The sequence below is a fragment of the Chelonia mydas genome, chromosome 3 (assembly GCF_015237465.2).
Source record: "Chelonia mydas isolate rCheMyd1 chromosome 3, rCheMyd1.pri.v2, whole genome shotgun sequence".
NCBI lineage: Eukaryota > Metazoa > Chordata > Testudines > Cheloniidae > Chelonia > Chelonia mydas.
Genome location: NC_057851.1, coordinates 17035810 through 17063660, shown reverse-complemented (window position 1 = coordinate 17063660; position 27851 = coordinate 17035810). Strand labels below are relative to the sequence as shown.

Genomic DNA, 27851 nt, shown 5'->3' with positions numbered 1-27851 from the left:
ACCCTGTAAAAATATATTAATGGAATATTTTTATTATTCCATTAATTTATTATTAATATAAAAATATATTAATGGAAACCACTTCACGCCAAGGAGTTCCAGCAACCCTTGGTTGCAGCTCTGTAGTGCTTGAAGATGCAAGTGCTTGCTATATATGTGTAAATGACATATTCCAGGGGATCCGAGGGCTTTAGAATCAGGAATTAAGTCTCACAACCCCTTTCTGTATCCCCCACGTAGGGATTAATCAGAGACCTCCAGCAACCCCATGCAAAGATAACACTGCAGACGAGGAACAAAAACAACCTCAGGCTTGCGTCCCAGCCCCGCGCCTGCCCACCTCCCGGCACCCAACCAATAGGGCAAAGGCCCTGACTGCGGAACAGCTGCCGCAGCGACAGCCCCACAGAGCCATGGAGGACAAAGAGCCGGTCACGTGAGGGAAGCGGGCGCCGCGGGCCCCGCCCCCGAGTGGGCGGAAGGAAGGGGGCTCCCCGGCCCTGCTGGGTGGGCCGGCTGGAGGGCGCGTGGCACGCGCGGGGTTGATACATTGTAGCGCCCGCCCTGCGGGCTGCGGCGGCACCAGGTGAGCGGGGCTGGGGGGCTGCGCGGGATAGCGGCGGCGGCGGGTGCGTGACTGGACACAGGGGTGCGCTGCGCTGCGCTTTGTGTCGAGTTCGCGGTGTCTGTCCCGAAGGGGCTAGCCTCTCAAAGGCGGGTCCCTGCCGTCGGCAGGAGAGGGGCTCGGGGAGAGCGCTGGGAGTTTCCCGGGAGTTTCCCTGGAGTCTCCGCGACGCGGCAAAATCCTCCCTTCCTTGCAAGTGTGCGAGCGTTAGACAGTGCGGCGGCCCCAAGCTAGGGAGAGACCTAGGGCGCCCGGGTAGGACACCAGGAAGCGGGGTCTTCTTTCTTGCTGCTCGTTGACCCCCGCCCCCGGCCTCGGGGATTACTTCACTGGCCGCCCTTCTGTTTTGAAAGTGTGCGTGCGGGATTGCGGGTTGTCAGGGCCTGGTGATGAACAGGTCTGACCGTCCTTCCCCTTTCCCCTGGGTTTCGTTGCTCTGCACGGGGAGGTGGCGTCGTCGGCTGGTCTTGCTGACCTGGGTCGTTGTAAATAAACTAAAAGGCGGGGTACACGCGCCTGATCGTATTCCCTTGCGCCGTCGCTGGCGGTCTCTCGAAGTGGCTGCTGAGTGGGATGCCAGGCGTGGCTTCGCTAAATGACAATAGGACGCTACAGATCAGTCATTAAAGAGAGTCTGGCAGAGCTGTGGTTGCTAGTTATTGCGGAAGAGAAGTTATATCTGAGTTAGGGGATGGTCCTGGCGGTGGATGCAGTACATTGGAGGTTTGCAAGGCTGCCACATCACCCAAATGGATAGCAACATGCATTTAAGGAGGTTGGAATTTTATTCCACCCCCCGCCCCCACCCACCCGTGTGGGTTTTTTTTTTTTTTTTTTTTGCATTTGACCGTTCAGAAAGTGGATATGTGATCCTGTTAGGGTTATAGGTTTATATGTTCAAAGGCTAGGGTGGCTTGCTGTATATTTGGATAATTTGTGGCTTATGATATTGCATACATGTCACTTTAACTGGAGCTCATCAAAACTCTTTGGCACAGTGACTTTTTGACCGTAATGAAGATGTGGAAGATAACTGTTTAGGTTAAGACTTTGTGGGTTTTTTGTTTTTTATCACCATCGTTTCTGTTCTAAAAAACAAAAATATTCTCCTTGGGCAAGAATGGAGTGGGAAAACCAAAAGCTGAAAATATTTTCTGGTAGTGTTCTGTTTTTTTTGTTGTTGTTGTTTTTTTTTTTTTAAAGGCATTTGTCTCTTTTTGTTTCCTTGTACTCCCCCTTTGTGCTTGTATCCAGTTCTTGTCTCAGACTTAGACTCTTTGGGTCAGGGATTGTATTTTTGTTCTATGTTTGTACAGTCTAGCACAATGAGGTCCTGGTCCGTACTAGGGTTCTAAGTGCTATCATAATACAAATGATCAATAATAATAAAACGGATAGTAAATGATTAGTCCCTGCTCCAAAGCATTTATCATCCATTTTAGCAGCTGTAGTAGAGCGTGTTTATGCTCTTCCTCTCATGGCTCTGTCACTTCCTCCTCCTAAGGGAAAAAAAATTAAATCAGTGTAACTACTCCCTGAACTCCAGATATGGGGGTGCTAATGTAGCTGTCCTTTGAAACAAGAGAAGCAGTGAGGTTGGATCTGTTTTCCTCACTTGAAACTTAATTAGTAGGAGGATAACAGTTAAACCGAGAAACAGTTTTTATGAGAAATTCTGTACCCACAAGAATGCATATGACAGGTCCCTGTTCCAAAGAGCTTATTGTCTGAGGCCCCAGTCTCATGGTTGGAGTCTACGTCCTCACATGTCTCTCAAGTCCATCATTTAATGTACACAAGGAAATATATGAATTACAGGTATGATTACACAGATGTAGATGTGCATGTTTTGATGGCTGAAAAGTTTTTAAAGTGTAAGTGCCCATTTTTGTGAAACTAAGGGTAAATTTATAGTATATAGTTTTGAGTGATATCTAGAAATGTCCACCAAAAGTTTGACTCTGAATGAAATTACTTGGGTGAATTCCATTGATTTGTCTTTAGTATGCTCCTGGGGGAATTCTGCACCAAATAAATAAATTTCTGTACCAAAAATTAAACTCTATGCACAATATTTTAAAATTCTGCATATTTTATTTGTCAAAATAATACAGTATAATCATGCCAGTTTCAATTTGTTTGGTATTTATTTCAAAATACCTGTCAGCAAGTATGTCTGTAACAATAAAGACAACAAAAAAAGATTCAGTAAATATTCTTTGACAAATGGATTCCTTACTAGGCATATTAATACAGAACTTTGAATAATAATTCCTTTAAATTACAACACAGAAACAGATTTCCCACACTCCTCAGAAGCAGTGCAAAGGCTCGGGGGAGTCAGGAGTAACAGAGTAGCTGAGGAAGGTGGAAGTAATTGCTGTGAAGGAGCCCAGGAGTGAACCTGGAGGGTTGTTGGGTGAGGGTGGGAGAAGTATGGAACATTTTTTGGATGGGGAGGGATTGTTAGGGAATTGGGAAGCCTGCCCCATGCAGACCCTGACTGACCCCTAGCCTCTCCATTCAGTCAAGGAACATTTGCCCATCTCGATGTATCTTTCCACCCACATTCAGCCACCTGTCCTCTCCCGTCCCCATGTGGCCTGCACCTCCCCTCAGTCACACGTCATCCCCATGTGGCTCTGCACTCCTATCCTGCCTCCCTCATCCCATGTGGTCCTGCACCCCCACTTCCATTCAGCCCATGGCTCAGTGCTGTCGCCAGCTAGCGCCTGTGCTCCTGCCCCAGTTTCTCTCTCCCCCACTAGCCCTTCTGAACCCCAGTCCATGTGACCCTTCCCCAGCAGCTCCATGTGCCCACTCTCTATCACCCCACCCTCCATATCCTGTGCCTCCTCACCTGGCTTCACGGGCAGGGTACTGTGAGAAAAGTAGCCTCTCCTCCTCCCTATCCAGTGCTGGCAGAGCTGGCTGCCCTCTCTTTTGGCACCACAGCAGTCTGTGGTGGGCAAAAGGTGTAACCGCAACACGTCTTTGGCAGAAATGTATTTTCCACAGAGAAAAAAAATCTGTGGGGGACATGAATTCTGCGCAACTGCAGTGGCACAGAATTCTCCCAGGAGTATCAGAACAAACTTAAGTGCTAGCTCCTATGTGCTATAGACTTCCTTGCCAGCAATATTTGTTAGAGTGCAAGTCACTAATTCCTCCTAATGTTAAAGAATTTGACTTCTCAGACTAAATACTGATACAATCTAAATATAACTAATATAATGTAATTTTTTACTCCAAACTAAATAATTATTCCATTGTATAAAGCCAAGTGTGTCTTTCACAGCTGGATAAGTTTGTATACTGCTCCTATAAGTGCAAGGCCTCTTTAGCATAGTAAAAACTTAGTTTTGAAGACTTGCTTCAGCCTGTCAGTGTTTTATAACAATTCTGATTACATTTTAACTTCATTTTTTTCATTACTGTCAAATTATGTGGGTTCCAGACTTGAATATTGAATATTCTATACATATTCAACTTGAAGTAAATTTACCTTTTGTTTTTAATAATGCAAATATTTTAAAAATGCAGATTTTTAGGTAGGTCAAATATATAAACAAAACTGTCTGTACTACCATAGCCTTGCTTCTATATGTGCTATTACTGCACTGTAAAATGGAGCAAGGACATACAGTGTTAAAGGGACACTAACTGTAGTCTTTTGACTGATACAGGAAATATTGCATAATCTAACCAGTTAAAGAAAAGAATAAATACATTTAGAAATGTATTACAGCAGTATTGATTTCATCTGCTATTTTTGAGAGTGTCTGCATTTCTGTTATAAACTTGTTTGTTTGGTTTTTTTTTTGTTTTTAGGGGTTTTATATGTAAAGATGAGACCATTAATATCCTGTTTAGCATCAATATCTCTTTGGTTAACTAAATAGGATTATGAATTTTTGGCCAAGTTTGGTTTTTGTTTTCTCACTATCTAATAAGGCCCAAAAACAAGTGTAAGTTAGGAGAGGAACACTGATCCTAACTCTTTCTAGTTTTGGACACTTTTGGAAGTATTGAGAGTGGTGTTACCTGTTCTCCATTCTGTAATATCTATGCACAATGTGGTGCTTTGGAGCCTGATCCTGCAAGGTGGTGAGCCCTTTCAACACAGGTGGTGCCCAGCACTTTGCAGGATCAGGCCCTTAAACGTGGTTCCAGCCTCACTAGGAATTTTTCTGCTACTTTTGGCATGTCAGATCTTTAGTTTTTATTTTGTTTTTGTGGCTTAATATCTCTCTCTTTGTAGAGAGATCAGGAGATAGCGCAAGAACAATATGGTATTTTTCAGTCGTGCTGAGTCAGCACATTAATCCTGTTGTATATTTAGTGCTTGAAAATCAAGGATTTAGTCTCTTGCCACATATACAACAGGAATCATGACTTGACATAGCCAGTTTCTGGGACACTGCACCAATTTCTTGAAGAATAGGGAAGCCTTAAGGGAGGAAGTTGAAGGACACTGCATCTTTTGCTTATACGCACTGTTAAATAGAAGGTCATTGATGGAAATAAACTGTTACAAAGGATGCCTGCGACGGCATTATGGTCTTCTGCTACTGTCTGATGACACACTGCTGCCAAAATCTGAGAGAGAAGTTTCTACTAAATATGTGAAAATGAGGATGACTTGTTTGCTAAATTAGCATAAGAACGAGGGGATATTTTTGCATCAATGTTGTGTGGTGTGTTTTGGGGGGGGGGGGGGACTTTTTTTGGGGGAGGTGCATTAGGTTATTACATTTTCTCAATCTTCCTTCTTCTAATGTTTTGAGGGTGAAAAGGGTGCTGGGTATATTCATGATCAAATTAGAAGCCATAGGAAAGCAAAGAACCATCTAGAGACTTAGGAATCTGAAATCTTCCCAAGTGAAGTATCGACACAGAATAACTTTTAACCATAGAGAAACTGTAAACAATTTATAGCCTTCAAAAGTGTGCTACGTGTGTTAAGAATTTTGCCTGTTTCTTAAAAAAAATTTCTTTTCATAATTAGGGGAAGCAGCAGCATGAAAGATGTTGACAAAATTGGAACTTTAAAAGAAGAATGGTAGGTACTTATTTTTTCTTTGTATGGTTCTGTCCTGTCTTGTACCGTCTCTTTATTAATTCAACATACCATTAATTAATAAATCAAACTTTCTGTAGCGTCTATGAAAAAATATTATTGATTTAGTGACTATGGTTTGATATGCACCTTTTATTTGGCTCCTGCCTTCAGGAATGAAAATTGAAATAGAATCCAGTGACATTTTATTACATTTTTTTTTTCAGGCTAGCACATCTCTTGTTGGCTTGTTTCTCATTGCCTCTTGAAGTACAAAGCTGCCATAACTAGCCGGCTGGCTAGAGCAAATGTTTCTGCTCCTATTATCCCACGTCACTGAAGTTTTTTTATTATAAAGCACTGAGGAACACTTGCAATTAAAAACAAAAGTGCTGTGTTGAAGATCTGTGTTCACTTTGTCCATCTGTTCCACATACATTTAGGTTTTTGGGTTTTTTTTTTTTTTTAGAAGAGGGAAATTGCTTTTGCAGAACACTTCTCATAGAACTGCAGACACAAATTCTAAGGGTGGAAGCTTTCCAAGTGGCTGCATGAACATTTATGCTTACAAGTAAAATCATAAATCTGTCTGCCTTTCTACTTTGACCCATTGGAAGCTTTTACATTATATGTGAAGATGTCTAGTCTTTATGCCTATTAAAACCTTAGACTTTAAGGAAAAACACTGTAAATGCCTTAACAAATGCTTATAGCTCATCTGGTCTTTTGTGAGAGGGGCAAGAGGGACAATTCATCGTAATGATGTAGTGAAAATGGGGAACGGGGGGGGGGGGAAATTGAATTTAATTTTTTCTTGATGTCACTAAACCAGTAAGATTGTTTCACTTTGTTTAAAAATGTTGATCTTGTATCTAACAATTTTTATGCCAATATTGGTCATACTGCAAACTCTGCAATGAAGATTCTTGTTAATACAAACGGACCTAATTATCATACTGAGCCATTCAAATGAACAATATTTTTTTCATGAACATTCATTCTAACATGAAGTCCTAATTTAGGAAAAATATTCAATTTTCTTTTATATAAGAGTTGGGATTATTTGAACTGTTTGAAATACTTCCAGAAGTGCTAAATTAAATAAACTTGTCTGAGCTCCTCAGTAATGATTATCGTAGAAGTCAAATACTGCATGATCCTATCTGAGAACTTAAACCAAGAGGTAATCGGTCATTCAGAATGAACTATCTAGTTTCTAGTCAATGAAAAGACAACATAGTGAAGAGGAGTCTGTGTTCCTTTACACTGTGTACATAGCAGTACATAGCACTGTGGGTGGAAAATTGTACTAGATAGTAAAATGTTTTTGTAGGCTTTCACACCATGCTCATTTCCAGAATATCAAAGCCTTCCGTTGTATACTTCCAGTAGGCTAGAGTAGCACTGGGAAACAGCTATACTCAGGTTTATCAAATGCAGTGCTAAAGACCACAAGTGTCAGAGGTTTTAGGGATGTCGGGGTGAAGGGCAAATAACCAGAAAATTAAATACAGGAATGACTGATATAGAGACTATCTTTGTTTTGTAAATGACTTTTGAATTTTATCTCTGAAGAACTTGGCATGTATTTTTGCACAAGTGGCTCAATGAAAGCTAACTCAGACAACCGCAAATGTTTTTCTTAGTGGCAGGGCTGACTTTGACATGCAGGTTTTCTGACTTACTATAGTAACAAGAAGAGATCACACCCTCTCACAGAGTTGGATTCCAAATTTAGAAGCTTCAGTATGGATGAATTTAATTCCCTTTGTACTATCTTTGCATGTCAGAAGAATGGTATAATGTGAATCTGCTATAGGCTGAGCCTTTTCATGAAAAGAATAGTGCAGCAAATAAAGCATATTAAAATCGTCCACAAGGCTGTTCTAGTTCCTGTTTTCTAACAAATTACAAAATACATGGGATATGGGGAGGAAAAGACCTTTTTGCAGGGAATTTCTTGTGTCCTTTAATGACTCATTTACTTTTATTTCTTAGGATGTGTAAACAAGGAACTGATGACCAAATTCCTAATGGTACAGAGCAAAGCTGTGAATTTTTTGTTGATAACCTTTTTGAAGAAGCTCAGAAGGTTGGTGCTATATGCATGACACCAACTAAAGTTAAGAATGAAGTAAGTAGTCAGCCTTTTAATTTGTATTAATCTGTTAACGTGTCTCCACTGTAATCAATGTTTTATCATGCTGGGTATAAATTCCAGAACCAATTTACCAGGTGAAGGTAATGTACCAATAGTAACTACTGAGCAGACTTCCATGTGGAAATCATCTGGTTAACTAGGAGAACTTGACGTGGAGACCAAAGCCTGTGGAACTGGAGTATTGAACCCTTTATTCTCAAGAATGATGGAAAAGCATGCAGAAGAGCATCCCCACGGCAGTGCATAGCAGAGAGGAATATGCAACCCAAGGTTTTGATGTTGGACAGAGGTGACAGACAGTGCCATAATGTCTTATACATGTTCCCTCCAAAATGTATTGAGTTTATTTTATGGTGTGCCTAAACTAGTTGAAGAAAACTTCACTATGCTAATGAGAATAATAGTCAAGTCTTCACACATTCTAATTTTAAAAAGTAATAATTCAGTACTAACTGGGATTCTAAAAGTCTGTTAGTCAGTACTGGGCTACTTAAGTGTCTGGAAAACTGGTTAAAGTAATAACTTTAGTTAAATCAATTTAAAAGTGCCTTGAATCAATGTAAGAGTGTGTCCACTTGAAGGATTTAGCTGAATCAGTTTGTACACTGATTAAATAGGTACAAATTATTTTTGGGTAGATAAGGCCTAAATGGACAGTGAGCAGATGAGAAATGAGATGTGACAGTTGGATGCTTGGCACTGGTCTGTAGCTCCATGTGTCTCTCTCTCACACTCCCTGTCGTTGCATGGGGATTGGGAGGGTTAGGAGTTAACAGGCCTTTTGGAAAAAGGAAATTCCAAGGAAGAATTTGGAGGAGGCAAGGGTCTTGATACGGCACCTTCACATTTTAAAGGTATTTATAAAGGAGTATAATTTGGCTGGGTCTCCTACTCTCTTTAGGTGGAGCATGCTAGAAGGCGAGCATTAGCCACCACCAATTTGGTAAACTTAATGTACCCTCTCTACACACACTCCCCCACCAATCATACATCATTTGAATGCTTGTTATGTCTACTTTGTTGTGCGGTATTATGTTGTGCCGTTACCATAGAAATGGGGATAAACAATGACACCATCAGTATGTTTAAATATTTGCATTCATTCCTGTTAGTTTTATGGCTGTATTATTTCAAGACATAACACTGGATTTCTTTGGGACCTCAAAGCATCACGACAGCTATCTAAAGGGTAAAACAAAATCTAATAATTTGTACAGGTATCATTGAAATGTAATAGCGCTGGTGATATTTTTAGACAACATCGCTATCATCTTGTTCACCAACATGACTCTGTCAAAAGTGTGTGGGTTACCACAGTCTTCATTGACTTGGCATGTACACAGTTCTGTGCAGCAAAGATTGTTCTAACTACGGACACAATTGATTATGCAGAGACCCCCTACTGGTACAGGCACAAAAAAGGTCTTGTAGAAACACGCCATTGGGCCCTTGCAGAATACAGGAAGTAGTTCATCATCCATATTTTTCCATCCACGTTGCAATGGTAATTCAATATCTGGTTTACCTAATGTGCAAAGAAATCCAAATGGTGGTTTGTCAAGATGCTCTTTTGGTATGCTCTTCAAAACTCTCCTTATGTGGTGGGAGTTTGGCCCCTGACCTGTCCTTTTTTTGATGCCTAGATTGAGGTTTAAGCAATTCAGGTCTCTATGGGTCTTTTATTTCTCGTTCTTGTCATACAGCACTGCATTAACCACTTGTTCATTTGAAAGCTGTTCATCAGGCTCACTTGCCAGAAGAACATCCACAAAACATTTGGATGATTTAAATTCCTGCTGCAGATTACTAGCAGCTTGAATAGCATCAGCTAATTTTATTGTGCTGCATAAAACAATTGTAGACTTGCTTTGACCTTGCTGTGCATGGAATGAATTTGCAGAAGGGGCTGGGGGGGTGGTTTCTAAACTTGCCGGTAATTTGCTATTGGTATAGCTTGCAGTTTCTACATCTGAGGAAAGTAGGGTTTTATACCTTTGTAGCAGCTTGGACAGAAGAACCTTCTTGTACATAAAATCATTGTCTGCATGTTATCAGCTCACTGAAGAGTCAATGTCATAAGGTGACTATTGTTACAGTGTAACTAGATAATTTTGCTTTAAGATTAATTTTATTCAAGTAAGAAGAAAGGCCATGATGAGTGATTAAATTGCATCCTTAGCAATTAAGTCTTCTGCACAATGTCATCTCGTCTTTGAAGTGCTGCCTCTCTTATATTGGTTGCTCTTTCAAATGTTTTCTATTTTATGAAGTGGTGGTATAGTTCTGTTGGTCCCAAGATATTAGAGAGACAAGGTGGGTGAGATAATATCTTTTATTTGACCAATTTCTGTTGATGAGAGAGACAAGTTTTGAGCTTACACAGAGCTTTACGTTCAGTCTTCATTTTCTCAACCACCTTGTCTCCCTATTTTATGAAGCTTTTCTTGTTTTCTCAAGCATACAATGTAGCGGGACCAGTGGCTCAAAGACCTGCTTACTCTGGTGGCTATAGAAGCTGGTGAACATATAACGTCCTGTGATCAGATTTAGAGTCTGTATTCTTTCCTGGTTCAATACAACTCTGACATGTGCCATGTTCTACTTGCTCGTATATTTCTAAAAGCAACCCCTGTGATAGATGATGTGCAACCAATACTCTAAACTAGAAAATTAATCCAGTAGCTGCCAATATAATTAATCTCTCTTGGCTTTGCTGCCAGCACCACAGAATTCTGCCCAGCTCTGGTGGCTTACGACAGGCTTACATTCTTTTGATTTTTCTTGACAAATAACACACTTCTCAAAGTTTGTGGAGTCTTTCTCTTTAAGATATTTGTAGCCTCACGTCTACATATTCTGTAACTTCCCTATAGAAGTAAAGTACCCAGTGTATATTGTTAGTAGTGCGACACCACTACCTCCAAATACTCACCAGCAACCACACACCACACAACAAAAACACTAACCCAGGAACCTATCCTTGCAACAAAGCCCGTTGCCACCTGTGTCCACATTCCTATTCAGGGGACACCATCATAGGGCCTAATCACACCAGCCACACTATCAGAAGCTCGTTCACCTGGACACAAATCAGACATCAAGAATTATAACATTCAAAAGCCAGTCAGAACACTTCATTCTCTCTGGTTACTCGATTACAGACCTAAAAGTGGCAATTCTTCAACAAAAATACTTCAAAACCAGATTCCAATGAGAGACTGCTGAATTGGAATTAATTTGCAAACTGGACACCATTAACTTAGGCTTGAATAAAGACTGGGAGTGGATGTGTCATTACACAAAGTAAAACTATTTCCCCCCCCACTGTTCCTCACACGTTCTTGTCAACTCCTAGAAATGGCCCACCTTAATTATCACTACAAAAGGTTTTTTTTTCTCTCCTGCTGGTAATAGCTCACCTTACCTGATCACTCTTGTTACAGTGTGTATGGTAACACCCATTGTTTCATGTTGTCTCTATATAAAATCTCCCCACTGTATTTTCTACTGCATGCATCCGATGAAGTGAGCTGTAGCTCACGAAAGCTTATTCTCAAATAAATTTGTTAGTCTCTCTAAGGTGCCACAAGTACTCAATTTCTTTTTCCTGGTAGTTGAGTTGTGGAAAAAGGGTCATGTCCTCTGTAGGCAGGACTAAAGTCTTACCTACATCTTCTAGATTTGTGGTCTATGGAGACAAGGGTAGAAGTAGATTCAGTGGATCAAGCTTTTGCATATAAAACTGTTATGAGCTTGTGGGACAATTTCACTCAAATTCTACTTACTGGTAGGTAGTCTTTCTGTCGAATAGTTTGTGTTTTATATAGAAACTTTTATCGAAAGAGCCATAAAGCACTTGACAAACATGACTCACAGTACCCCTGTTAGGAAGGTGATTATTATTACAGATGGCAAACAGAGACCATCTTCAAGTGGCTTGCTCAAGATTACAGAGCAAATGAGCCAGATAAGGGAGTTAGCTGCAGAAATCCAGTGCTCTAACTTCTCTCTTGACCACCCCTCTCAAAATTAAAGTGAAAACAGAATGTTGAATGATGCAAAACCTAGGATTCTAGATCTAGCATTTCTCAAGATAGGAGTTGTTTAATTTTTTATTGGCCACACTGTGGCATGGGGTGGGAAGACAAAGATGGTAACTGTAGTAATGTGGTTGATAAAGTCTTGTCTTGTGAACTTTTTAACGCAAAGGCCTTTTACCATTCTGATTCTGCTTTTTAGAGGTATACGGTCTTCTGCTCTCAGGTCTAGAAATGTAGATCTTTAGAAATGTCATTTTTGTCCCTTGCTGTTGCTGTGTTTTGTACTGGCACTTGCCCAAGATGGATTATAGCGAGACTTGTGGCAGTGTAATTTTCAGTCCCTTGAGTGGGTGAGCTAAAATCATAAGGAGATGCTAGTATACTGAGTTGTGTTTTCCCATGACTTCATTGTTTTTACTTCACAGGCTGATATAATTATTAAACTATGGAAAAATGGATTTACAGTAAATGATGGTGAACTTAGAAGCTACAAAGATGTTACAAACCAACAGTTCTTGGATTCAGTTAAAAAAGGGTAAGTGAGCTTTGTCTGCTGAGCCGGATTGTGTTAATGCACTTCGTACATTCTACTCTAATGCTGCATGAGCTTGTAACGCAGTTGCTTTGTTTATACACTACAACAGCTGTGTATGAATTTATACTGCAGTTGTTTAAACTGGCCATTAAGGGTATGTCTGCGCTGCAGCTGGAAGGCGCGATTGCCAGCACAGGTAGGTAGATTCATGCTGGCTCAATTTGAGCTAGCACACTAAAAAGCTAGCAACGTAAATGCTGTGGCACTGTCGGCAGCTCAGGTTAGTCACCTGAATCCAAGCGTGCCCTGCTCCCTGGGTCTGAGCTTGGGCTGATAGCCCAAGCCGCTGCCTGTGCCTAAACGTCTACTCTCCTGTCGTTAGCATGTTAGCTCAAGTTTATCTACCCATGCTGGGCAGCACACCTCCCAGTTGCAGTGAAACCTAATCTAATGCCTGGTCTACACCTACACGTTAAATTGACCTAGCTATATTGCCCAGGGCTTTGAAAACCTGTGTGCTCTGGGCGACATAGTTAGGTTGACCTAACCCCCGTTGTAGATGCATCTAGGAAGAGTTCTGTTGACCCAGCTACCACCTCTCGGAGAGGTGAATTAACTACATTGAGGAAGAAACAACTCTTCTGTCAATCTAGGAACCATCTACAGTACAGTCCTGCAGCACCATAGCTGTGCCACTATGGCTGCTGTAGTGTAGACCTATTCTAACACTGCAAGAATTAATGTCCAGCCAATATAGTAGCTTTTAGGTGCTATGGTTAGTCAGTCAGAAGTCCTGAAATAGACAACAGAATCCATGCCTTGAAGATGTTACTCTAAAGGTACAATACAGAATAGAGGACAAGATCAAGTGCCTGCCGGTAGTTGCAGCTGAACTGCTATATGAAACAGATTGATTAACTTGAGTGTAGACCAGGCAGTACTCAAATGGTGCTTTCGTTGTGGATACTCAGACTGCTCAAGTTTGAGGCATGTTGGTGGGACATTTGTGGGGGGGGGGGCCATCTGTGGGCACTGCCCATGAATTTTTATAAAACTTAAGGTTGGTCAGGGTTTCAGTCAATTACCTTTCCCCCCCCCGCCCCCATACTAATTCACTATTTAAACAAAATCTAAATCAAGGTAAACTTTTTTTACAGCTATATGAATTTATTTAGCCATTGTCTTTTAAATTACAAATCTTCCTTTCCACATTGTTTCAGGTCTAATTCAGTGTTAGCAGCACTTCAAAAACATTGTTTCATAAATATGCTATAAAATCATTCTCCTCTGTGAATGCAACATACAAGAGTATGTGCTCCTATCCATAATCACAATGAGCAGCCTGTCATTAGCTGGGAAAGTACACAACTCTGAATCTATAAATACCATATGCTGCTAGGGGAAGGCGAGGTGGGTAGGGTGGACAAGCTTATCTTCTAGTGAAATAATTACGAACTGTAAGCTTTCAGATGGTCCCTGGAAGGTAGTTAAATGTGAATAGAATATTGCTAGTCAAACAGTGTTTAATTCACTAAAGATCCTAGATATTCGTGATACTCTATAGAAAATACTAAAATACATACCTTATTTTACTTACTCTATAATTACACCTGTTAATCAAATGAGTTTCCCTACTATCTGTCTTAAAAAGGAATTCTGTACCAGAAAGGTGGTCTTTATCCCATTACCAAAGAATTAACATGCTGTAATGGTGTCTAGTATTAACATTTCACAATTTTTATTAAAGATACTGGTATTACATTTCTTTGTGTTTTGATATTTCATGATATCTTTTAAAACTGAACTGTAGTTTACACAATACCAATGATGTGTTGTCTTTGCTTTTTTAGTTTTTTCACTTCCTAGTTACCTCATAATTCAGTAATTTGCAATGGATGCCTAGCTCATCAGTGTGATTTACAGATTATGCTGAGTATGTGTTAGTAAAATAGCTGCAGTGTCACCAACTCCTTTTTGTATGGATGAGCCAGCCACATGTTAGTCAGAGCTGTGTTTCAGTTTTTAGACCAAATATTGTTACGGTCTTTTCTTCACATACAGAGAGCCTTATTTTAATTTTATATGTATTGGATTTTTTTTAAAGGGAATTGCCAATTGAGTTACAAAAGACGTTTGATGATGAGGTGGATGTGAATGTGGAAGATAAGAAAGACGAGGTGTATGTATTAAAGAAGCCAATATTTCACCCCTTTTCTGGACAAGGTTACCGGTTAGGCAGGTGAGTGGTCTAATGGGATGTATGCCTTCTGAGTGGGTTGAGGTAGGGGAATGATAACTCATATCTTCATCCTTTGTGTGCTATCTGTAGTAGTATTTTCTCCAATGACGCTATCCTGCCATACAAGGATTTAAATGAAACATTGAATTTCCTCTTTAAAAGCAAACTATGCAAGACGCAGTCTATGAAGAAAAAGTGAATATGACATTCACTTAGAAGTTAAGACAATGGGCAAGAGGATCTTGACTAAATGAGCAAGTTCCTTGGTATTCAGCCATGTAATTTATCCCAGTAAAATAGTGTTTAAAATTACTGCTGCGTACATTAAACTGATTATTTTTCTTTTTAATCTCCATCTCTTTAGTGTAGAAATTCTAATGATAGTTTTAAAACTAGACTGAGCTTATAAACGCTACAAATGGCATTGTGGTTTGGAGGATTGATTTTTTTTTGAGGATAGATACACCAGGAGCTTCTGAATGCTAAACCCAGAGATGCCACTTGAGTGCTGATCTGGGTACCTCTCTGCCTGCGTTTCTCTATCTGTGAAATAGGGATATTGCTTACCACATGGGAGCACTGTGCAGATTGTCAGCGCAATCCTTTGACAAATGTAACTATGTATGTGCCTCTTATTTCCAATAACCAGTCTAAAAATATCCCAACTGATAGCTGCTCTTGTGATTCTAAGCGAATTAGTGATAACTCTGTGCTCTAAAATACAGTAATAAAGTAGATGGTTTTTCATAACCCTGATCGGGCCTGATTGATAGCTAAGTCCTTGCCTCAGAGTCCATAATTAACACTTGTTATTAATTCAATTGAAGTTGTATCAATGCTCCAAATTGTTTCACACACATTAAACTGCCTGTTAAAATGATGTCTGCAGATATGGAGGGAGAAACGGCAATGGCGAAACTTTGGGTAAATATGAAAGCAGCCACCAAAATTGAGATAAATAGGAAAAGCAAAATCTGGCCTGAATAGTGCTGGAATTTGACTAAATGGTTGAGACAGATTGCTGACTTAAGTGGTAAGAGGCAGGGTTGTTGAGTTATTTGTTGTGCTTTGTCATGCCTATAGCACAGGGGTGGGCAAACTATAGCCCACAGGCTGGATCCGGCCCATCGGGGCTTTAGATCCGGCCCGTGGGATGGCGCTGCACCGCTCCCGGAAGCAGCCGGCACCATGTCCCTGCAGCCCTGGGGGGGCTCAGTGTGCTGCTCTCACCTGTGAGTACCTCCCCCCGCAGCTCCCATTGGCCAGCTTTTGGGGGAAGGTACCAGTGGGAGCTTTGGGGGGAGGTACCCACAGGCGAGGGCAGCGGGCGGAGCCCTCTGCTCTCCTTCTCCCAGGGGCTGCAGGGATGTGGTACTGGCTTTCTGGGAGCAGCACAGGGCCAGGGCAGGCAGGCAGCCTGCCCTGGCCCTGGTGTGCACCGCTGCCACCCCGGAGCCGCTCCAGGTATGCGGCGCTGGGCCGGAGCCTGCACCCCTACCCTGAGCCCCTTCCTGCACCCCAATCCCCCTTCCCTGACCCCCTCCTGCACTTCACACCCCCTCCTCTGCCCCAACCCCTTCCTGCACACCGCATCCCCTCCCGCACCCCAACCCCCTGCCCCAGCCCTACATCCATGGACCTGCATGCAATTTCCCAACCCCCATGTGGCCCTTGGGCCAAAAAGTTTGCCCACCCCTGCTATAGCAAGTAGTAAACCTGCCTTCCAACAGACAAACTAAAATCTGGAAACATGCTATTTTTAAACTTCTTTGTGTTCTGTTTACAAGTTTCATACAATGAAACATTTTACCACGTGCTCAGCATTTTTGTTAAGGTTTGCAAGTTTAAAATGTCCCCTCCCTCCCCCCCATTAGTCGAATCAATGGTATATTTTAGCTTGTTGTCTTTGTAAAAGTAGTAAATATCATGCTAGTCTTGGAAACCTAGGCAATGCTTGGGGGTGACTGGGGCGGTGTTATGCACTTGTCTTCATAATCTAACAGTTACTATCCTACAGAATGTTGTGATTCATTAAGGCAGGTATTCATTACTACTGAGAGAAAGGGTGCTATTTTCACTGATATGGGAAGGGACAGAATTCCTAAGGAGAATCATGGGCTATTGATGCTGTAGTCCAGGATCTGCTCCAGTGTGACTTCAGCTGCACTATACAATTTAGGTTTGGTCTACGCTAAGAGTTAAGTTGACCCATCTGTGTCTTTCAAAGATGTGAAAAATTCACATCCCTGAGCAGTGTACTTAAGCTGACCTAACACCCCGTGCAGATAGAGCTAGGTAGACAGGAGACCCCCTCCCACTGGCACAGGTAGTGTCAACACTGAAATGCTACTGCACAGCTGCTGTGTTTCAAGTGTAGACAAGCCTTTACTCTCCACACTTGCAGTTGTGTAGTTTACTAAGAGAATTTAAAAGGGAATTATAGGAAGAACCAAACATACAACTGGACAACCTACTTAAACTTGTGACGGATATGCAGAGTGGGTTAAAGCTTCTCTTATTAATATCCAGCAGTCCTAATAGACATGCTACCAACACTCCTGTTGGGCTAATTCTTAGTCACAACAATGGAAGACGTGGTAGGGCAAATATTATAGTCCTGGCTTCGGCACATCTGCCAATGACTTCCTCAGGCAAAGTTTCTAGTGAAAGAAGAGATGCAGGATTGGAACCAGTCTGTTACTTAACTTACTTGCATATGGTGAAAAATATTCAGCTGAACGACTGTTTTTTTTTCTTTTTGTTCTGCAGGAGGACTCAATGAGACCAATTTTGAGTCCATTAAAATACTTTATTATTAATGGTGTGTAACTAATGGCTATATTATTATTTTTGTATTCTCTGTAACTTAGTATGCTGCTGTTCCACTTCTGTGTTGTAATGGTTTTGTGATTTGTAATAGAAAAGCTTGATTATGAATCCTGGTAGGCTTAAGATGTAAATTTAAAATTATATCTCAGAAATACATTAACCAAAAAGATAGACTAAAATCTCTTGTGGCAAAAGCAGATTTGCCTTGTAACGTGGTGTCCCTAGCCTCTGTTTGCCAGAAGCTGGGATTGGGTGACGGGGCATGGATCACTTGATGATAACCTGTTTGTTCATTCCCTTTGGGGCACCTGCCATTGGCCACTGTCCGAAGACAGGATACTGGGCTTGATGGACCTTTGGTCTGACCCAGTATGGCTGTTCTTATGTTAACCTCACTAAGGTAAAACAATCTGTGTCATAAACCTTTTACCATTAGACTGGGCAAAGCACTAGAAAACTTACTTTAGGGAGCAGTCTTACATTGGTAGGGGATAGATCAAAGGGTCTAATGTCTTTTGAAAATCTCATAAATTAAAGTTGAAAAATAATGTAAAATGAACAAGCCTTTAAAAGCAATGCTGTTTCTTAAAGGTCAGGATAAGATGACTTTTTTTTTTTGCTCTTGGATTTTAGTCTCAGTTCACACCACTAGAGGGCTTTACACATCAATTTTGCAAGAGGGTGATTCTAGGTACAGGTATACACTTGAAAACTAAGCTGTTAGTTTTTTCATTTGTTCCCCATACTTCAGTAAACATTTGGTAGCTTTGAAGTATTTTTTGTGCAGTAGAACTAGCTGTTCTAAGACTCAGTTATATAAGGAGACAGTTGACCACTTCATACATGTGTAGCTGAAGTGGCCCATTGTTAGATTTAGATGTATTTCTGTTCTCCCTCAATGCTGCACACTCAACATTTTACTTTTGTGGTTTGGAGAACCATCGTAGTTTAATTAGGTGCTTTAAGGTTAAGCAAGAGCAACAAAAAGAGAACAAAAGAGCAGGATGTGAGAAAAGAGAGTAGAAAGGTGGATTGGTACAGATGGATGACGACTGACATGTGATTTTAATACTGATTTTGAATAATCAAATTAACCTGTAAGACTTTGTTTTTTTCCATTGTACCTCTGTGTTTTACCTAAACCCTAACTATTTGTAGTCTAAGTGCAAAATATCTCTGATCAGCATTACATGTTGTATATAGTTGTAATCTATCAGCCATGATACAATTAAAAAGTTAGGCCACATAAATAGAGGAAGCCATATTTAACCCTTAATATCTAAAATTATTACATTGGTGGACCACTTATTGCAAGTATGTTTATAATTTATAAGATTTAGGACTAGCCTTTTTTTCAGTGTTTAGAGATTTATTCTACCACGCTTAGAGCAGAGCATCACTAATGGGTAATGTGTAATCTATTTTTTATGCTTTATAAAAAGGTAAGTACCCCACACATCACAGTTAAGCCCTCCAACAAATTACTGTTAGCCTGCAAATTCTTCAGTCAAACTCCTGAAAGTGTTACTTTATTTCCTCCCAGTGAAGGATACATAAGCAACAGAACATCAAGTCCTATTATTTAGGCATTTAATTCTACATCTTATCTTTATCACTTAAATCTCTCTCTCAATCTCTTAATGAAAATAAAGAGTATTTTAAATTATTTAACAGAAATAGGATATTGTTTGAAGTTGTCAAGTCGAAGAGTTGTTGCATCTCTAGTAAAGCCTCAACCTTAATTTGTATTCCTAGGCTTGCTGCACATCTGTTAGTACACTCTGACAGGATTTAGAACCTCCTAGAAATGTTTCCGTTCAGTCAAAAAAATAGATGAGGTAATGACTATTCTAGCTTATGATTTTATGTGGACTGCATAATCTTTTTTTTTTTTTTGGCTCTTCTTTCCAGTGCGACTCCAAGAATAATTTCTAAAGTGAAAAAGGACCTTGAAGCTGAGAACAAAAGGCCTCTTCCTTCAGTAACACTAAGTGATTTGGAACCAGTCACTAATATCCAGATCTGGTTAGCAGATGGGGAAAGGATAGTACAAAAGTTTAATGTTTCTCATAGGTAAGATTTATCTTATCACTATCCTATATAGGACTTGGAGGTGATTATCCCATTAACCCTTTCACACTAATACATCTAGAAATTCTTTAAGTATTTATATGGCCCCTCATCATCTGAGTTCCTCTCAGATACACAAAAATAAAGATGACTTTTTTTGTCCTTCCAAGCCTGTAGGAGAAACCAATCAAGTGCTGTATGTACCCATGTGCGGCAGAAGGGAAAACAAAACATAACTGCCAATGAACGTAATAGACTGCCAAGTTAATTGATCAAAATCTGCGTAATACCAATTTATCAAGGCATAACTGTTGGATTTTTGTCATTTTACTGGCAGTTAAGTGTTTTTGAGGTGTCTATAATTCCTTGATGCAGGTTCTGTTATAGGGGATCTTTTAGGGACAGTACAGATTTTTATTGTTTTGTTTTAGTTTATCCTTGTTTGTACAGCTTACTTATTTTTAAGACCATCTGTCTTCAAAAAAACAAGTGTCTTCCAGGAAGTTCCTCCAAAGAATTTTTATGAGAAACTCGCTAATAAAAGCAATTGATTGCTCATGGCTGGGATTAAACACTAGTGGCAGGTGAGGATGGGGTGGACAGTACGACAGACGTGAGGCCTTGAAAAATCCACTTGCCTGGGTCAAGTAGAAAGCGTTCCCTGGTAAATGCCATCAGTGTCTAAGTGCCTAAGCTTTCATTCTTTAAAATTAAATAATTTTTTTTTCTAGCCCTTATGGTTGCAGAGAGAACCTGTCAGATATGAACTTATTCTAACCCAGTGTCTGCAGACTTAGGAAGAGGATTCAGAGCCGCTGCTGCTCGTAGCTTTCCTGAGCTTCAGCAGAGGTGAAAAGGACCAGAGTCTCATCAACTTTCGTTGCTGCTATTGAGAACCCTGTGGGCAGCAATGATCTGGGCAGATTCAGATTGATTGTGCTGCTGAGGCAGTCTGCTGGTGAGGAGGGCCCAAAAACTGAGGCTGGAGGGGAGAGGTAGAGTAGCAGAAATGCACACCCCACAAAGCAGCCAGGAAACTGAGGGAGAAGAACAGTAGTGGAAATCCCATCCACCCTTGCATCAGCTGGAAGATTGAGGTAAAAGGTGAAAAACAGGAGACAATGTTTCTCGTTCCTCTCAGCAGTCAAAGGGAGTTACGGGAGGTGATCCAAATTTTAAGAGAAACCCCGAAGCAGAGTCCAGGGTCAGAACACTGGTGGAATCCCAGCATCCTGCAGGGGGGAGAGCACTCATCTAGGTGTCTGTCCTGACAGTGTGGGTGGAACACTTCAAACCAGTCTGTGACTAATTTGTCTACTGGGTGTCTAGTAAAACTTCCAAGCCTTGCAAGGGGCTGTGATAAAGCAGTAGTCCAGGGTACACATGTTTTTTAGGGGAAAGTAGGATCAATTACTAAAGGAGATTAGGTTGAAGAACTACAACCTTCAGTGACCTTTTCCTATAATTTACTATGCTGATAACACAACTGTAATATATAGAATGAATATCTTGTGCTATACATCTCTCTGAAGCAATTGAAGTGATCATAAAGCTTACCTTCAACACCAGTTCAGGTTGTATTGCTCTCTCTAGTACACTGTATATTGGTTTATACCCAGTCAGGGTGGCAGACTAAGCAGTTACAGGCTATCTCTCAATTCAACAAGATACTAGAAGTCTGAGAGGATGCATTTGTTAGTATTCACTGTCTCTAAAGGTCTCTAAAGTCGTAGAATCCAAATCAGGCCATTACTATAGTGGATCGTTATTATTAATGAGGGGTGCGTTTGCATTTTGATTATTAAACCTTTTATTGGCAGGCTCAATATTTTTCCTATTCCAAAATATATAGGATTAAAATTCCTAATATGTTTTCATCCTAGTGCAAATAGATTCATCTGAACAGTTCTTCAGACCAGTCTTATCTGACAAATTGTACTTGGTATGAGTAGAAAAGCCCCTTTCACATAACCATATTGTCAGAAAACATTTAAAAGTGTTGTTCTGTCATAACTTGTATTTGTGCTAGTGAACCAATGAGCTTCTGTGGTCTGTTGTACATATACATGCTGTCAAGGTTCCTTCCTCACTCTGAACTCTAGGGTACAAATGTGGGGACCTGCATGAAAGACCCCCAAGCTTATTTTTACCAGCTTAGGTTAAAACTTCTCCAAGCTACAAACTGTTTTACCTTTTGTCCTTGAACCTTTATGCTGCCACCACCAAAGTGTCTAACAAAATAATAACAGGGGAAGCGCCCACTTGGAAATGTCTCCCCCCCACCTCCAATATCCCCCCAAGCACTACACCCCCTTTCCTGGGGAAGGCTTGATAAAAATCCTCACCAATTTGCATAGGTGAACACAGACCCAAACCCTTGGATCTTAAGAACAATGAAAAAGCAATCAGGTTCTTAAAAGAAGAATTTTAATTAAAGAAAAAGTAAAAGAATCACCTCTGTAAAATCAGGATGGTAAATACCTTACAAGGTAATCAGATTCAAAACATAGAGAATCCCTCTAGGCAAACCCTTAAGTTACAAAAAGACTCAAAAACGGGAATATACATTCCATTCAGCACAGCTGATTTTATCAGCCATTTAAACAAAACAGAATCTAACGCATATCTAACTAGATTGCTTATTAACCCTTTACAGGAGTTCTGACCTACATTCCTGCTCTGGTCCTGGGAAAAGCATCACACAGACAGAGAGGACCCTTTTGTGTGTCTTCCCTCCCTCCCCCCCCCTGCTTTGAAAGTACCTTGTGTCGTCATTGGTCATTTTGGTCAGGTGCCAGCAATGTTATCTTAGCTTCTTCACCCTTTACAGGTGAAAGGGTTTTTCCTCTGGCCAGGAGGGATTTAAAAATGTTTACCCTTCCCTTTATATTTGACACATGCGCTGTAGTTAAAAATAACAGATAGAAATTTTAAGGCAAATTCAAGGGACTTGTCTTTATGGTACTATGATATTCTTAACCATTATTATCATAAACATGTTTTTTCATTGGAGAGGGCCAGAAAATGGCTAAAAGCACTCTATAGTATGTGCTGCTGCTGTGTTTAAGTTAAGGGAAAAACCGTTATGTGCTTCTGACCTTAAATAGTTCAAGTGTAAATTCCACAACTTCCATATCTAACATGAATTTAGTGCTGGTGAAGAGTCCTGGGTGACATGGCTGAAGTCACAGAGCAGGTAGAATTTCAGGGTATTCTATGTGCAGAATTAAGGAGAGACCAGAATGAAGGCACGTTCAGCTAGCATGCCAGTTGCTGGGTCATAGTGAATGCTGTGGGAATGTATTGTGTAGATTACATATAAGCGTTTATTGCAACTCATGGCTGCAAAGGAGAGTATAGTAATATATAAAAACTAGTTCCACTAGCAGTGCAATAATCATACTTCGGAAACTGCCACAGAGCCTGCATGTATGCTGCATTGTGTGCATGACTTGTGCTCACCCCCACACCTCTTGAAAACAATTGACTCACATGCTTAGAAGCATTTTAACTTGCTGGATATTCTTTTTCCTTTTCAGAATAAGCCATGTCAGAGACTTCATAACAAAATATCAAGGATCGCAGGGAAGTGTTCCCTTCAGCCTGACCACATCTCTTCCTTTCCTAGAGCTGCTGGATGAGACTCTCACTCTGAAGGAAGCTAATTTGCAAAACGCTGTTATAGTTCAGAGACTTCAGAAAACAACTGAGCCTTTCAGAAGTTTATCATAGTCTTTGGTTTTAAAAGTACCTTGATTATGACAGTAGAACTGCTGCTGCAAGTAATGGCCAAAAAACCATAAAGACTAACCCGAACAAATTAGCTTTCAACTCACCAAAAGGCTACATATAAGTTGAACTTAGCTAGACAAAACCAAAAAAAACCTGAACAGCAATATCTGGATGCACTGTATCATCTCCACAAAGCTGCACTCTTCTTAAAGAGCAAAATGTGTGTGTTGTGCTGTAGTTTGCGGTATTTTCTAACCATTTCAGTGTTTGGAGACCAGCAATAATGAAGCAGAGGTAACCTAGTAAGACGGGGCCCATCATCTAAGTTCCTTCTAGCTAGAAAGCACTGATGGCCTTTTAAAGGGATGTTTGGGTTAAAATCGTGAGTCTAAAAGACTTATGTTACTAACAGCATTTTAAGTGAAAATTAAGTCTTATTTTATTTTTTCACTTCAGTTTGGACAGAGAAACATGAGTGAAACCAAGTGGTTTTGTTTCAATCAGTCAATTTCAGGTTGTGATTTTTCTTACACTAATGTTTATCATTGAAGCATCTGTAATCTAGACTTACATTTAAACACTTTTCACTATTTCCATAGAAACTCTTAAAGAAATCATGAAAAGCTGTTGCAATTAAGTTTAACAATCTAAATTTTGGGACTTCCCTTTCAAAGCCTGTATTACACTTGTGCACATGGGAACATCTGAAGACAAGAATGAGTTGGCTCCATTGCATGCTGTACGTGAGGTGCTACAACGTAGACTCCTGAGGTTTGCTATTACTAATGGTTGAAATAGCTGCTTGCCTCACTGGTAGCTCTGTTCCCATCCCCAAGACATGGAATGTCATGACAGGTGTGCTTTGAACTACATGTGCCACTAGCTGCGTAATCTATTCTGACACATGTAAGACACAAGCATGACACCCAGTAATTTTAACAGTAGACTAAAGATGGCTACAGAGAAATATATAGTTTAAAATACAAACCTCCATCTATGCCAAATTGCCAGATATGGGCAGAGTTAATTTGCACATGTAAGTCTTCCAATAACATTTTAAAACCCTTATTTGGCAATAAAGCGGCTTCCCTCTCCTCTGTTCATTTGTTTGTTCTTTATATCAATCCTCACTTTCTGTTTAAGTTTGGTTTATTTTGCAATGTATAAAATATGCCTGTCGTCGTGCTTTTAATTCGTGTCTCCATGGCCAATTACAATTAGTATGCCATACATTACCTGTTGAGAAACCAATATAAGGACTGTAGATTTTTGCATACAATTTTGCTAGACAGTTTGCATGAATCATTAAGTTCAGTAGTGTGTGGATTTGTGAATGGAGCCATAAAGGTCCGTTGGATGTGATTTTCCTGGACCCTTCAATGAAGAGTAACTGGTTTTGTGTTGCATTCAAAAGGGGAAATTGTTTGGTTTAATACTTGTATTCACTACAGTTAAGTGAGAGGGTTTGTTCTTTTGGGAAATATACAATTATGGCACTGCAGTGATCTTAGTTCTGCATAAATCCAAGAATTTTTGAACCCTGGCTGACTTGCTTGTTTTGCTACATCATCCATGCTGAGGTATGGGTGAAGCTGTCCGGACAACGTGCGTGGTATGGTTTGAAATTTAGCTTTGCAATAATCATTCAATGGAGAGACAAGTTAAAAAAATGTATCTTTTTAAAAATTACCACTTTTTTTACAAATTTATTTTGCACCACTTAACAAAATTAATTACTTTTCATTCAGCTTGGATAACACAAATGTACAGCTCACTTTTGCTTACTGTTAATTTCACTTGCTGACTCCTGTGAGCACAGCACATGGAATGTTCTGTTGCAAGCATTCTCTTTTTGACCCTGATGCTAGTAAGGGTTCTAAAACCACTCTCCTTTCATTTTCTAACAAAATGGAAGTTTGGGTGCAAAACATCCTAATAATTCCAATCCTGGTAGGAACTGTGCAACTAAATCAGGTACACTCCTTTAAAATAAAAAAGTGAGTACAGTAGACACCTACAGTGGTATATCTGACTTCTAATTTGCAGAGCTGCCTGTAAGACAGGGGATTCTAAAATTCAATGCATTTGAATCTCTACTATAAAGCTATAGGTATAGGAAAATGCATGCATTTGATCATAAAAGGTCAATGTTCTGTTACATAGAATGTGCACGATACCTCTAGCAGTATCCTGCTCCTGTATGTCTATATGAAATATCTTTTATTGTACCACCTTCTGTTAGTGAAAGAGACAAGCTTCTGAGCTACACAGAGTTCTCCAGGTTTAGGAAAGGAGTTATATATGCAATGTAGACATTTAGTAAGAGTTAGTGCAACACAATTGACGTACACAAAATCAGATTAAACATAGGCAGTTGTTCTTTCCAAAAACATGCTAGTAGGGTAAGGAGCAGTGTATTATTACTACATTGCAATATTTGTTCACTTTTATGCTACCACTCCCTACAAAGACTAGAGTATCTCTCTTTGGTTATGGGCTCTGTGGAGGATTATAATCTGCATATTTTTTTTTTTTTTTTTTTTTTTGAAACAATGATTGTAGCTGCAGTTGCAAAAAATACTTTAAATAGTACAATGGTTGTTTGTGAATCCAAAGCCTTAACATAATTTGGAAAGTCAAAGTAGCCTAGAGCAAAATGACTGAAAGATACTCTAACCTCTCTCCCTCCTGCAACAAAGGTACAATTTAAGCAAGAAACTGAAAGTGAGGTTAGACACCTGCATTTGTGTATTATTCCTCTGTTCTGTATTTAAACACCTGGAAACACTAAAGCTAAATTAGAAATTGCTTCATGTGCTGTGTTTAAAAAAAAAAATAAAAATTTTTTTTTTTTTTTTAAATGGGGCACTTGCCTTTTGCTCAGTTTAGCCTGTTTCTTAGAACAACATTTGGATTAAGGTTAACAAGTAAGAAACGCTGGTGGAGTGGTGTTATAAATCCAAAGGCATTTTAAGGGCCTGATCTAAAGCCCATTGAAAAAACTTCTTTTGCCTTCAATGGATTTTGAACCAGACTCTAAATATGAAACTGCAATTGTAGCCTAAACTTGACTGGGTGAATGAAAAATAAATCATGCTGGACTGTCTAGGTAATTCTTTGAAATGCCTAGTTCTTTAGATGATGAAAGTTTGCTGCTACAAGCATTTTTGGCAACATAGGTTGCAGAGGGGTTGAATAGCAAAAATTATTGCTTAGTTTTCTGACTGATCTGAAGCCAGGCAGCCCCTGTTTAGAGAATTCAATTAAATAATTACAGTAGTTGAGCTGTTAATCAGTCTGGCCGGCATGTGTTGCACATGGGGGCTGGTTTATAAATCTTTCTGGGGGGAATAAGTCCCTATTTTATTAATTCTAAAAAAGAAGTGGTGAAAAAGTGAGTCTTAGGCTGCAACTGCAACCTGAAGTTCTTTCAAAATAACTAATCCACTCCACGGCTCCAGCTGAAGGAACGTTTTGCTAATCAGTACGTTTAGTTTCATGCCTAAAGCAGAAGGATTATTCCTTTGCCCCTAGGGGAGCAAAATTGGTTATAAGAAAATATGTTGTATAGAAACAAAATAAGTAACTGGAAAAGCACCCCCCACCCTAGGAGTAATAGCGCTGACAGGGAAAACACCCATGCCAAGTTTCAGCCTGTGGGGACTATTTTTGATGGTCCAGTTGCTCGAAAACAGGTGTGCTGACAGATATCTGCTGTGTTAGAGCCAACTAAAACGCCACCTTGTAATTAACAATCGTGCCGTTGGATGTGCTGGTTATTTATAAAGGCACACCTTGGCGGCGTTTGTTCTTCTATCCACTCACAAGGTAGGTATGGATCTGGATCTTAAGTTATTTTAGGAATATGATCCTGAGAATTTTAAAACAAGAATAGAGCTATGCAGGTGGTCGCCTGAAGCCCAAGTATCATACTACATAGAATAACCTCGAGTTAGTATTAATTTAATTAATTAACTAAATTAATTTAAACTACACTTGGGGGAAAAAGTGGAACTGGGCATGGTTCCTCTCCAATCCTTAGTTCAAGACCAATGTAACACTGGATTCTGGCATGTCTGCGGCTGAGCTACAGCCACCAGGCAGGGGCCCGTTCTCTCAGAAAAGGCTCTTTCACGTGGGGCGATTCTAAAACTTGTTACTTAAACAAAGAGGGGGCGGGAAGCGCCGCAGACGCACGAGATGAAATAGAAAGGCACGGTCGTGCAACCCTCACTTTGTCCTTTGTTGACAGCACTGGAGTCGGGAAAGGAGTTAGCATTTCACAGCTGTGGCCCCGTCCATGGGACTGGGTAGGACATGCTGACGCTGCACAGTCCGCTGCTCTATGCAATCTATCCAGCGCTGTGACGCCTCGTGCAAGGATCTTGCCTCGCTCCAGTAAAATAAAGTCTGACTTTTTGTTTTGCAAGTTGTTCGGAGAGAGGTGTTCCCCCCCCCCCCGCCCCAAAGGCGAAGAACAACACAGCGCCTGCTCCCCGTGGGTCGGGGTTTGCAGCGCGGCTGGGGAAAGTGTCCAAACAAAGTGTGTTGCTACCTGCCC

General features: G+C 40.3%; 1 protein-coding gene across 3 annotated transcripts; it reads left to right on the top strand.

Annotated features, from left to right (window-relative positions):
• Window positions 1-448: 448 nt before the first annotated feature.
• On the top strand, window positions 449-24833 carry UBXN2A (UBX domain protein 2A). 3 transcript variants are annotated; one of them, XM_037893976.2, is made up of 7 exons: window positions 449-586; window positions 5634-5687; window positions 7683-7818; window positions 12311-12420; window positions 14525-14659; window positions 19400-19561; window positions 23098-24391. In XM_037893976.2, the coding sequence occupies exons 2-7, from the start codon at window positions 5647-5649 to the stop codon at window positions 23288-23290; spliced, it is 777 nt and encodes a 258-aa protein (XP_037749904.1). In that variant the 5' UTR covers window positions 449-586; window positions 5634-5646; the 3' UTR covers window positions 23291-24391. The 3 variants fall into 3 exon arrangements, with proteins under 3 accessions (XP_037749904.1, XP_043398132.1, XP_037749905.1); XM_043542197.1 differs by lacking the exon at window positions 449-586 and adding an exon at window positions 1047-2443 and having other exon boundaries at window positions 23098-24833; XM_037893977.1 differs by lacking the exons at window positions 449-586; window positions 5634-5687 and adding an exon at window positions 7477-7481.
• The last annotated feature ends 3018 nt before the right edge of the window (window positions 24834-27851 follow it).